General features: G+C 33.1%; 1 protein-coding gene across 1 annotated transcript; it reads right to left on the reverse strand.

Moving 5' to 3' along the window:
* LOC133177017 (adrenodoxin-like protein 1, mitochondrial) lies at positions 1-12,711 on the reverse strand. Its single transcript, XM_061312097.1, has 6 exons — positions 12,569-12,711; positions 10,316-10,370; positions 10,051-10,157; positions 9,478-9,565; positions 7,276-7,328; positions 1-817 (listed from the first exon to the last, which is right to left on the reverse strand). The coding sequence occupies exons 1-6, from the start codon at positions 12,705-12,707 to the stop codon at positions 714-716; spliced, it is 546 nt and encodes a 181-aa protein (XP_061168081.1). The 5' UTR covers positions 12,708-12,711; the 3' UTR covers positions 1-713.
* Positions 12,712-12,806: the final 95 nt, after the last annotated feature.

The following is a 12,806-nucleotide window of genomic DNA, read 5'->3' on the forward strand; positions in this document are numbered from 1 at the left end:
GAAAACACATTCATGTTTAACAAGTAAAACAAGTTTCACTGACAAAACTATCTCAATTAAATACCGGTAAGAAAGCTCAAAGTACAGGATGGGAACCCAATCCACATTTAACTAGAAAACATGTACATGTATGACATAAAATCTACTTCCTGTTCTATTTCAGATAAACAGGAAACACTTGTAATTAAGTTAATATAGACTTATACGTAATGCCCATTGAAATGCTGCATTTAATACATATATAATTTAATACATATATAAAATCAACATTTGTCCAATTGGATAACGTTACTACCATGACACACAGTCTTATATGGAAATGAAATTTCCACTAAAACAGCTGAATACACTATTCCAATAGTAATTTAATGTCCGTGTGTAGATAGAACATTTTAACATCATTAAAATTAAATGTACAAGTTTGAAGTACATTACAATTCTGACACATGCTGTATACCATATAGGTGAAATAAAAGTTAGCATTACTATTTTATCAAAGATCTTGCAACTAGGAACAAATTTGGTCCCATAATTTTGTCAACTTAGTAACCTTATGTGTAAAACACACTCTCAAACATATATAATTCTTTCTTAATATCATTTATTTATTACTGAAATTGGTCTTTAAACTGAAAATCAAATGAAGAAACTGCAAAAACAGTGTTTGGGCAGAGATGCAAGTTCTCTTAGAAAATAATCCAAGTTCTTCATCATCAATGAGGCTGTGGTACATGTCCATCAACATAAAAGTTCCTTGTGGCCTTGGGGAGTGTCAACTCCATACCTTCCAGTTCTTTTGTCAAAATAATCTGACAACCTGCAATGATTCCCCATAACAAACTATATAAGGAATGATAAAAATATGGTATCTGATTCTTCGAATTTATTCAATACTGTGGATAAGTGGAAGTGCAGGAGTTGGAAGTCCCAACCACTTTTTATTTATAAATTTTAGCCTCAATTATCTTGAATCCTCTGATATCTTGAAGTTTTTATCAGCACTATCGAGTTTGAAATAAGGAGGTTTGACTATACTTCCTTGGGAAAGTTTCAAGTGCTCTCAAATTAAAGGAAATAATCACAAATTCTGTGATTTGTCATTGTAATAAATATTGTATCATACTTAAAGTTTCATCTTCTCACTTTAGATCAACAAGAATAGCAGATAATAAATCAAGAGGCCCATGGGCCTTAATGGTCACCTGAGTATCATGGGTTTTACAGGTTATGAACACTTTGGGCCCACCTGGAAATGGCCTTGTCTATCAGATTCATTTTACAGTCCTTTAAACACTGTAATATTTATGCAGCTTGCCTCCTATTAATTCAGGTGTAAAGAAAATAAGGTACTGTAAATAAATTTCAAAATATGATCATTTTAGTCCCTCCAAAATGGGCATGAACTTTTACAATTTTGGAAGAGGGCTTAGTGCTTTTTACAATCTTGCAAACATGATTTATGCCAGATATCCATGAGTAAATATGAAGATTTTCAAAGGTAATATATTTTTAAAATATGATCAACTTAGCCCTACCCAGTGCAGCCTGAATGTTGGAGCCATTCAACAATGAATTTTCAAATTTTGGTGAAGGGTTATAGATTCACTGTAGTCATAAAATCAAGATGCCCACTAGATCTCCTTTAGAAACAAGAGGCCCAAGGGCCTTAATGGTCACCTGAGTATAATAAAACAATTTAGAGGATCCATAAAGTATAAAATAAACTGATAGATGAAGCTTTGTTGTTAAAACTATAGAAGAACTTTTTGTATTATACAATAAAAATTCTTGCGTAATTCACTTATTCTATTAACCTTTCAAATGCATCATTTACAGTGATTAATTATCAGAAGTGAATGGCAAAGGGGAATAACTTAATAGAGCCCTGGTCAGGACCAGAACACTTGACCAAATAGTCCAGATGTTAAATGAAGTGCCCCGCCACAGCATGATATGCCCGTCAAATATTGTTCAATTATCACAAACATTTTAGAGTGCAAGAAAATCAAGTCAACCTTGATACACGGATTTCCATGATTTTTCCATTCCTTATAATATTTGTTTATACATTTCCTGTGGTGTAGGCATGAATTATAACAAATATTACATTATAGATCCTCAACTGGTTGTGTTAGAGCTTGACAAATGCCCATCTGCAGCCCCCCCCTCCCCCCTTTCATATTTGTGAGACATGATGCTCTGAAATTTGTTAGTTGATATTTTCAAAAAATTAAATAAAAATATCATATTATTCAATATAAATTTAGTCTTAACAACTTAATCTATACCAAATTAATTTTAAAATAAAAGACTGGCCATCAAATGAAATATGCTATAAAGTGACCAGCAGTTCTTCTGTTTAATTCCAAAAGGATACAGATAAGAACTGCTTGATCAGATATGCTCTAACAGAAATGATTGAGACAGCTAGCCTTCCTACACTGAACTCGTTAATTAATCTTTAACTGGATGCATGTCCACTCATTACTCCCAAGGGATGAATGGATCTGCGTTATCTGCTTTGTAGTGCAATTAAAATGCATATTTATGTCATACTGAAATTAAATTTGAAAACAAAGATTTTTTTTCAATTTGTTACAAAGATTTATAAAAAGAAAAAAAAATGTAATCTTGATGCAACATTTTTAATAAGGTTTCTGCTTGACTCTTAGATTTGTAGGGACTATCTACCATAATTAAAACTTTTTTTGAAATACTTGATTTTTTTTTTCAGACTCAATGTCAGACTGGTTTTAAGCTGCAATTCATATGGAGAACCGGCATGCTAATTCCAATATCACCCCCCCCCCCCTTTCTGCGTATAATTAGTTTTAATCAATTAGTTTAATATAAGATATCAAATTAGTTTATAATACATATAATACAATATCAAATTAGTTTTAATTACTTTTCACCAAATTCATTTTAAAAGTTAGGCTAGCCCACAAAAACTATGTAATCCAACATGGCTGATTCCTCTGCCCAATTCCCAAGAGATATAGACAACACCTGCTTGATCAGAGATGCTCTACCAGTTAGCTCCTCACACTAAACTCATTAATTTCTCTCTAATTTGACATGCAATTTTCTGTTATCAAAATTCTCCTTGACCAGTGCTTGATAATTACACCCATGGGAGAGGTGGAATTTCTCTTGTAACATTATATTTGTTATAGATTGCTGTAAAGTATATAATGAAAAAAATAAGTATTTTCTTGATTTTAACATTTTTTTAATGAGGATACTGCAACACTTTTACATTTTTTGAGATTGTGTTATATAATAGTAAAAAGACAGTTTTTTTTAAAATTTCACTTAAATTAAAGGTCACAGTGACCTTGAAATAGGTCGCGACACACCTTCTACCTAAGATGCATAAACTGGCCAAGTTTGATGATTCTAAGTCTAATAGTTTTCTAGTTATGAGCCGGACAGGATTTTTCCATATTTGGCCATAGCATCTTAATTAAAGGTCAGAACGACCTACTTTTCGTGCGTGACACACCGTCTACCCAAGAAGTATCAGCTGACAAAGTTTGATAATCCTAGGCCTAATAGTATTAAAGTTATGAGCCGGACACAAGAAAAGCTAACAGACAGACAGACAGACGGACGGACGGACATGAACGCCATAACATAATACGTCCCGTCTAAAGACGGGCGTATAAAAATCTGGTAAAAGTACCCTTGCTTATTAAAACTATTAAACTGCTTCTGATATGCCCAGGAGCAGAGAAGATTTTCAAAGAAATATTAAATGCATTTTCAATACAGATTCAACACAGCCCTACTTTAACATCAGAACCCATGAGATTCAAAAAGGACAAGCTAGGCTAAGAACCCTTTTTGGCTTCTGATTTGTGGTGTCTCCAGGAGCGATGCAATAGTTCATCATTAGAAACCTGTTGTCATCACTCTTACAAAATTAGTATTGATTCTAAGTTATGGGGTGCACAAAGGTCACAGGAAGGTCACAAAATATGTCAATTTCTGAATTTTCTCATTTTTATGCAAATTTTCATTAATTTTATAGCACATTTTGTTTCAGAAAGCACAGAGCACAAGCTTGCCTATCCATCAAATTTATATATTTCATGCACTAGTATCAGATGCTTTTTATGTATAAAAATTTCAGATAAGCAAGCTTGTACTTTATGTTTCCCGAAGTGAAAATTATCTCAAATTTGATGAAATTCCATCAGAATTGAGGAAATTCTGTAAAATGTCCAACTTTGGCACCCTCTTGTGGCCTCCCCATACTCTTTGAATCAAAATTATTGCTGGTTTTAAAACAAGCAACATTCAAAGTTCTCAACAGCAAACTATAACAATTTTAACTGTGTTCTGATTTTTGCATCAAATACGGGGCCAAATTTGGCCGTTACCATACCTTGTCCTTTGAAGAGGTACCTTCATCATCATATTCATACACTTAGTTGAAGATTTTCAAAGAAGTTACACATTTTCACTTTATTATCAATAGACCCCCCCCTCCCCCCACCCTTGATCATCATAACTATGCATAACTATGCACTTTGTGTACCTTCACAACACCGAGGTGCAGTCAGGATTATTTAATAGAATTAAAGCATTTTCACTATATAATCAATAGAGCCCCATCCTAACACCAGAACCCCTGACCAAGGGGCCATGAAATTTACAAATTTGGAATAGGCATCCTTGTTTATCATAATTATGCACTTAGTTTGTTTAAATAATACCAAGGAGCAGAGAAGACAATTTTCAAAGAATTAATGTATTTTCACTATATTATCAATAGAGTCCAGCCCTAACTCCAGAACCCCTGACCATGAATTTCACAATTTTGGAAGAGGCACTCTTGCTCATCATAACTATGTACTTAGTTTGTTTAATATTCAGAAGCAGAGAAGAAGATTTTCAAAGAATTAATGCATTTTCAATATATTATCAATAGAGCCCAGTCCTAACACCAGAACCCCTGAAACAGGGGCCATGAAATTCACAATTTTGGAAGAGGCATACTTGCTCATCATAACTATGTACTAAGTCAGTTTGTTTAACACCCAGGAGAGAGAAGAAGATTTTCAAAGAAATAATGCACTTTCAATATATAATCTATATAGTCCCATCCTAGCACCAGAACTCCTGACCCTGGGGCCATGAATTTCACAATTTTGGTAGAGGGCTTAATGCTTATTACAATCATGCCAACAGTTTGACACCTTGATGTCCTGGAGTAAAGAAGAAGGTTTTTAAAGATTGCATTAATTTTGGTGGTTTTATCCCCACCCCTTAGGCCCCTGGGGGACAGGGACCATGAAATTCACAATTTTTGTCCCCCTTCAACCATAGATGCTATATGCAAAATTAGTTGAAATTGGTTCAGTGGTTTCAGAGAAGAAGCTGAAAATGTTCAAATGTTAATGGACGACGCACATCGCACAACACACGACGACGGACGAAAAGTTGAAAACAGATAGCAATATGTCACCTGAGTGACTCAGGTGACCTAAAAAAGACAATTTTCAAAGGTGTAATGAATTTTTCAACATTTGACCAACTTTACTCAATCCCCGGGCCTGAACATGGGTCAGTGGACATTAATTTTACAATTATCATAAAGGGGAAAGTGCAAGTTCATTGTAATCATGTAAACAGTTTGTCTAGTAGATGTCCAATAGTAAACACAAAGGCTTACAAAGTTTTTTTAATGCATTTTCAATATATGACCAGCTCAGCCCCACTCTGGAGCTGGAGCTTGAATTCTGGACCCAGGAGACATAAATTTTCCAATTTTGGTAAAGGGTTACGCACTACTGTATAAAATCAGTTTGCCTACTAGATGTCCTTTAGAAAAGAAATTTTCGAAGTTGGAGCTGGAGCCTGAATTCTGGACCCAGGAAACATGAATTTTCCAGTTTTGGTAAAGGGTTATGCACTACTGTATAAAATCAGTTTGCCTACTACATGTCCTTCACAAAATAAAATTTTCATAGTTGTTATGATTTCTCTATATACTGTATGATCAAATTAGCCCCATCCTGGGACCTGAACAAAGGGCCAATAGATTTTCAAAGTTATGAATTCTCAGTATATAAAAACTTAGCACCACCCTTGCACCTGAACCATGTGATTGGTAGGATTTAGTGTAGCCCTGCTGTTCTTGAAATGGTTGTTTTTTTTTTTTAATTTTCTATATATTCCCACATAAAACTCTGATCCTCTATTTTGGCCCCAACATACCCCAAGGGACCATGATTTGAACAAACATTAACCTGCACTATCTGAGAATGCTATCAAATTGATATGACTAATCATGGCCCTGCTGTTCTTGAAAAAAATATTTTTAAAGATTTTCCCTATATATTCCTCCTTAAAATTCTTATCCCAAATTGTGCCCCCACCCTACCCCTAGGGACCATGCTTGGAACAAATTTGAATCTGCATTTACCTGAGGATGCTTGCATATCAATATGACTAATCTTGGCCCTACTGTTCTTGAGAAGAAGATTTTTAAAGATTCTTCCTATATATTCCTGTGTAAAACTTTGACATCTTATTGTGGCCTCACCCTATCCAAGGGGAGCATGATTTGAATGAATTTGTGTCTGCACTACCTGAGGATACCTGCATATTACTATGACTAATCATGACTCTGCTGTTTTTCAGGAGATGATTTAAAAAAAAATCCTTTATATTCTCATATAAAACTTTGATCCCTTATTGTGGCCCCATCCAACCCTGGGGGCTTTGCTTTGAACAAACTTGAATCTGTATTACCTGAGGATGTTTGCAAATAATATGACTTATCATGGTCCTGTTGTTCTTTAAAAGAGGATTTTAAAAGAATTTTTCCTACATAATCCCATGTAAAACTTTGTTCCTCTTCTTAGGCCCCAGCCTACCCTGGGGGCCATGATTTGAAAAAAAAATTGAATCTACACAATGTCAGAAAGCTTTCATATAAGTTTTAACTATTCAGGCTTTTTGAGAAGATTTTTAAACAACCCCACTTATTTTTGCCTTTTCTTGATTATCTCCCCTTATAAGGGGATATACTATCTTTCATTTCAACAAATTTGAATCCCCTTCACCCAAGGAAACTTTGTGGCAACTTTGACATCAATTCAGTGGTTCTTGAGAAGAAGTTGAAAATATGAAAAGTTTATGCATGACACACACTCATATGTCAACAAACATCTAAAAAGAGCTTCTGCACAGTTTGTAGTCATTGATTTCAAAACTGGTAATTACTGAACAAAGTTTATAACAATTTTTATTTTATTCTCTTACCTAGTCTCGAGTTTTCTTTTAGGAAATATGCCAAATCTAGCATGTCATCTTCTCTACAACAACAAAAAAATTTAAAAAAACATTAATTCATACAATACTGTAAACATATCACATTTGGTTGTGTATTCTATTTAGCGCCTTTCGCAGCAGCTAATTGTCTTGTGTATATATATTCCTACAAGAGGCCCATGGGCCACATCACTCACCTGAGCACATTGGCTAGAAAAAGGCAGAAATCAATTTAATATTGAAAAGGTTAAATATATATGTGATCACAAATACCCCCTCCCCTCAGGAAAGGGGGGCCTGATTTATTCACACTTGAATGTACACTAACTGAGGATGCTTTCATATTTCTTTGACTAACCATGGCTTTAGATTTTTTTTCTATATGTTTGATCTTCTATTGTGGCCCTGCCCTACCCCTAGGGGATATGATTTGAACAAATTTGAATTTACCTTACTTGAGGATGCTTCTGATTTAATATGACTAATCATGGATTTGCTTTTCTTGGAAAGATTACTTTAACAATTCATCATATGTATTCTCATGTAAATATTTGATCACCAATTATGGTTCCTCCCTACCCCTTGGGGTCATGAATTGAACAAACTCTCCTATATTTCTATTTTAAACTTTATTTGCTCAGTGTGACCCCATTCTAGCCTGGGGGGTCATGATTTGAACAAACTTGAATCTACACTAGCTAAGGATGCTTCCATTTAAATATCACCAATCATGACTCTGCTGTTTTTAAGAAGATTTTTTTTTATAATTTTTCCTATAAATTTCTATGAAAAACTCTGTTTGCTCATTGTGACCCCACCCTAGCCCCAGGAATCATGGTTTGAACAAACTTGAACCTGGACTACCTGAAGTTGCTTCCATATAAATATGACTAATCATGGCTTTACTGTTCTTGAGAAGAATATTTTTAAAGATTTTTCTTATATATTTCTATTTAAAACCCTTGCAAAAGAGCACATTTCTATGAGGCCTGTTTTGTACAACACACTCACGTTTCAAAAGAAAACCAAAGCAAAATGCTGCTTTTTAAAAGTAGTATCAAACAAAATTCTTATCAACTGCCATTGATGCATGAATATTTTCATTTCTAATTGTTTTCTCTGAGATAACTCTTTGAAAGTTAGGTGAGTTGATATCTTGATCATTCTACTGGAATGTAATTATAGCAATCACAGAACACATTTCTATTGGTAAGAAGAGGCAACAAATATACCCCTGGTAGATAAATGAAGAGGGAGATAAAAGTTCCAATTTTGATTAGATTGCTATTTATCTAGTGTTGCCAGTTTTCTTTTTTCCAGAAGACCACCACAAGTTGAAGTATAATAGGTAATTTCTAAGGTTGTTTAAAACTTTTGCAGTCCAGTCACACCTTTCATAGTGCAGTTCAAATTGATCCCAAAAATTACACACTTACATGTATTTTCACTTCCTATACTAACCAAATTATATGTTGTGTTTAAGAAATAAAAATAAAAAGATAATATACTTTATTGATAAATAGATTTAATGGTTTTGGCTTATGAGTAGATAGTATACATTTATTGCATGATCGTGAGGTAAATATGAAGATTTATTCAGCCAAGAAAAATCATATTCCCTAAGGGCTTCGCTCCAGGGGAATATGATATTTCTTGGCCGAATAAATCTTCATGTTTCCAGAACATTCATGAATTAATTGTTCATTATACCGAAATAAGCAAAAACTTTAAAAATAAACATAAACTTCAAATTCAGCACCGCACTTAAATTCACTTTCAATTTTAATGTAGTGTTACTGAAACAATTCACAGATTTGTGACGTGAACCAGGTTATTGTGACGTCAACTACTCTCAGGGGTTTTCATTCAATGAACAATAACTATTGTGGGAAAATGCAACAGGTCTCCGAAGAGGTTGAATATGATGAAATGCATGACAACGACAGGGAAATATGAAGTTTTATGGCCCTGTCACATTATTATCTAGAACCAATCAGATAACGTGTTGTATAGAATAATTATAATGAGGTATAATAATATTTGTTCTATTATTCTACTGCAAATAATGTGCAGTCATAAACACACACAATAGAAATTTCATACCTCACATTGTGATGTCACACAAAGCACATTATGAAATCATGCAGGTGTGTAAAATAATTAATGTCACTTCTCTTTTGAAACCAGACTTACTCTTCTACAGGTTCAGGAAGTTTGTCAAAATACTCATCTTGTACATAAACATGGCATGTAGAGCAGGCTAAAGACGCTTCACATGCACCTTGAAAAAAGAAAGAGAGAAAAAAAAAAGTCAAAAACTGCTTTAACATGTTTCTTAGGTAAAAATATGACTAGTTTTAAATAACCATGATTTCATCTAAAAGTGGAACAATATCTGTATATAATTACATGTACCAGGGTATATTTTTTCTGCTTTGAGAAGAAAAATTGTGAAATTAACATACAGTACAATATGGATACATAAAGAAATGGTAAAATCCAAATCAAGTGAAGTTTTTTTCATGAAAGATTTCAAAGCAGTATACAGGATTTCACTGAAAGTTTGATATTCTTTGTCATGGCCTATCCAATACATGAAGTATCAACCATCCTTTCATAAATATGTGCCAAATTTTGTTGAATTAGGAAGCCAAAGACTAAAAGTGGCAATTGTGATTAAAAAAAAGAGTCTTAGATATACAATTAAAAATTTGCAGAATACTGAGTCTGTATAGAACATCAACAAGGATCAAACTAAACACATACCTTCTAACTCAATTCCATATCTGTGTGCTAGGTACAGGACATTGTCACCTATTTTACCTTTTATAGGAATGGGTGTTCCTGTTTTATCTATGAATGTGATGTTCACTCTGCAAATTTTAAACAAATGATGAAAAATGTACGTCACATTGAATTTAAAAGCTTTATCACTGATGATTCCTTTTTTTATTCATTACTGATAAATAAAACTTTTAATTCTTTAGAGGTTGCATTCTTTTGTGGCTGATGTAAAATATTTTTATCTTACACTTCTTCAGGTGATTTAGGATCTTGCAATTCATATTCCCCATGGTAAAGAGGACCTGAAATTAAACTGAGCAAATTACACGGTTTGATAGTGGGCACAGAGTGATATGAAAAAAACACACACCAAAAACAAGCTATGTAGAACAGCAAAAGAAACAAACAAAAATACTTGGCATATTGATGGAATGTATGCCAGACAGTTCCCAAAGGAGACAAACACTTTGTGAATTATTTACAAAAATCTCTTGAGAAATAATTATATATAGCAAAAAACGAATAAAAATAATCTTTTCATAAATCCCTCATGTGAATTAGGAGCACTCCAATTATAAAAATGGGTATATATTTAAATTGTACATCTATTTAAAAGTAGAGTTAGTATATCTAGCTATTTAAGACTTTTCAAATATCTATTGATGATGCCTAGGTAAATTTTTGTCATAAAATGAAGACCATGAGACTATTAAAAACAATGGTGAAGAATATATACAAGCTTATCAATGCGAGGTAAAAAAAAATAATAAGAGTTAAATAGCCTTTAGTTTATCATAATTTAATAACAACTGTTAAGAATTTAAACTTAGCTTATATTTATAAATGGTAAAATATATATGGGGGTTACCATGAATATAAAATGCAGTCCATCACTGGTAATTTTAAGCGTTTAAAACATAGCCTGGATTTTATTTGATCTTGCCTGGTGCAGGGCATGGACGTAATACCTAACAAGTTTTATTTTTTTTCCCATTTAAGTAGTGATGAGTTCGTTTCAGGTTGCCTGGCATTTGTATCGGGCACGTAGCATGTACAGTCTATGATACGTTGGGTTAATTTTTTTTTCTTGTCCAATTATGTTTGTATTCAGCTTGACTAGGTTCTGTATTTTATCCATATAAAGTTCTCTTTTTGTCTCAAGCTGGACAAATTTTGCTATAAAATGATTTTCATCTTCAGTTTCTTGTCCACAGAGTTTACAGATAGAATTGCTTTCTTTTATATTCCTTTCATTAATATAGCCCAGTTGGTAGGTACCTGTCATTATTCTTTATACTTTTATGGAAGCCTTCTTTGTTTCCATTGGACTATGTTTAGAGGATGTCCAAACAAAAGTGTGGATGACCAGGTTTAATGTTTTCTATTGCAAAGTACTTCAGTGTAGATTTTTCTTTTGCTTCTTCTAAGAATCTGTAGTACCAATACAGGGCTACTGCTTATCTAGCTTCAAACTTGAGTTTAGATTTCTTTTTATTGGAGTTAAGGGTCTCTAAATCTGATGGCAAGTCATGTTTGATAAGAATATTGTTGAGTTTTATGAATCAGCTGTTACTTTTTTCATCTTTCATTATAAGTTGTATAATAGTCAATTTATGTTCTAATGGAATTTGGATTGGCTGCTATTCTGTGAAAGGCTGAAATATATTGTTTATCAATCACTTCTTCTATTGGTAATTTTCCTAGAAGTAAGTACACTGCTGAAGTTGTTCTATTCTCTAGTAGTGAGTGCAGCATCTTTAAATTCTTTTTTAATGTAGGCCTAAATCTAATTTTTATGTCTGTAAGATATTTGATTCCATGTAATATTCTTGTTATGATAAATGTTAGCCACATATAAGTTGTAATGATAGGTGACACACCATTCATTCCATGCATACCACTTCCCATCAAAGCATAAGCTGTTTTCCTAGCAACCTGGATTCTGGCAGATGTATCTGGAGTACTGTCTTTATTACACTCTATAATTACACTATACAACATGACCCACCCTAAGGCTTTTTTCTTTTCCAAACAGGACATCTGATCTTATTTTTAGATGATTTTTTAATAGGGTTGATAGACATTTTTCATAAGGAAAAATGGAGACAAAAATGTTATTCTTTAAATAGTGTATCAACACATTTTTATGACATCTGTTGGACATTTTGAGCAATATCAAAGTTCATTAAGTACAATTAAACTTTCACCCTATTGATTATGTCGTTCTTATTGTCATAATCAGAGGGGGAAAAAACAGCTATATTCTACAATGATTATGATACTAATTTGTTGATCAAGTTCTATTTTCGTTTTAAAAAATGCACATAGTTATATATTTCTAGATACTTTAATTGTAAGATTCTTCCATGCATTTTTTTCTTTTTTCATTGAATGACATTGAATAAGCTGTTACTATTAAGGAGAAAATTAGAGAAACATCTTTATGTAATTTTAGAACAAATTCGAAATGAGGAATCCTCTCACTTTGCAACAACCATACCTGTAGCTGTTTTAAAATATCTTTTCATCGAATACGTTATATGTGTGGTATTTCTTTGCCATAATTTGTCACCAAAAACAACACTTTTGACTAATTTCGTGCATTGTTTGCACAACAATCTTTGTAAGGGCGCTGACATATTTGTTGAGCTAGGTCATTAGTTTCGGATTAAAAATGTAGGTCATCCTAAATGAGAAACTAAAATCCAAACAAAGCGCTAGCTCTGTATGTTTGTAGC

Source organism: Saccostrea echinata, unplaced genomic scaffold (genome assembly GCF_033153115.1).
Source record: "Saccostrea echinata isolate AGI-Se365-2 ecotype Australia unplaced genomic scaffold, CSIRO_AGI_Sech_v1 ptg000086l, whole genome shotgun sequence".
NCBI classification, from domain to species: Eukaryota; Metazoa; Mollusca; class Bivalvia; order Ostreida; family Ostreidae; genus Saccostrea; species Saccostrea echinata.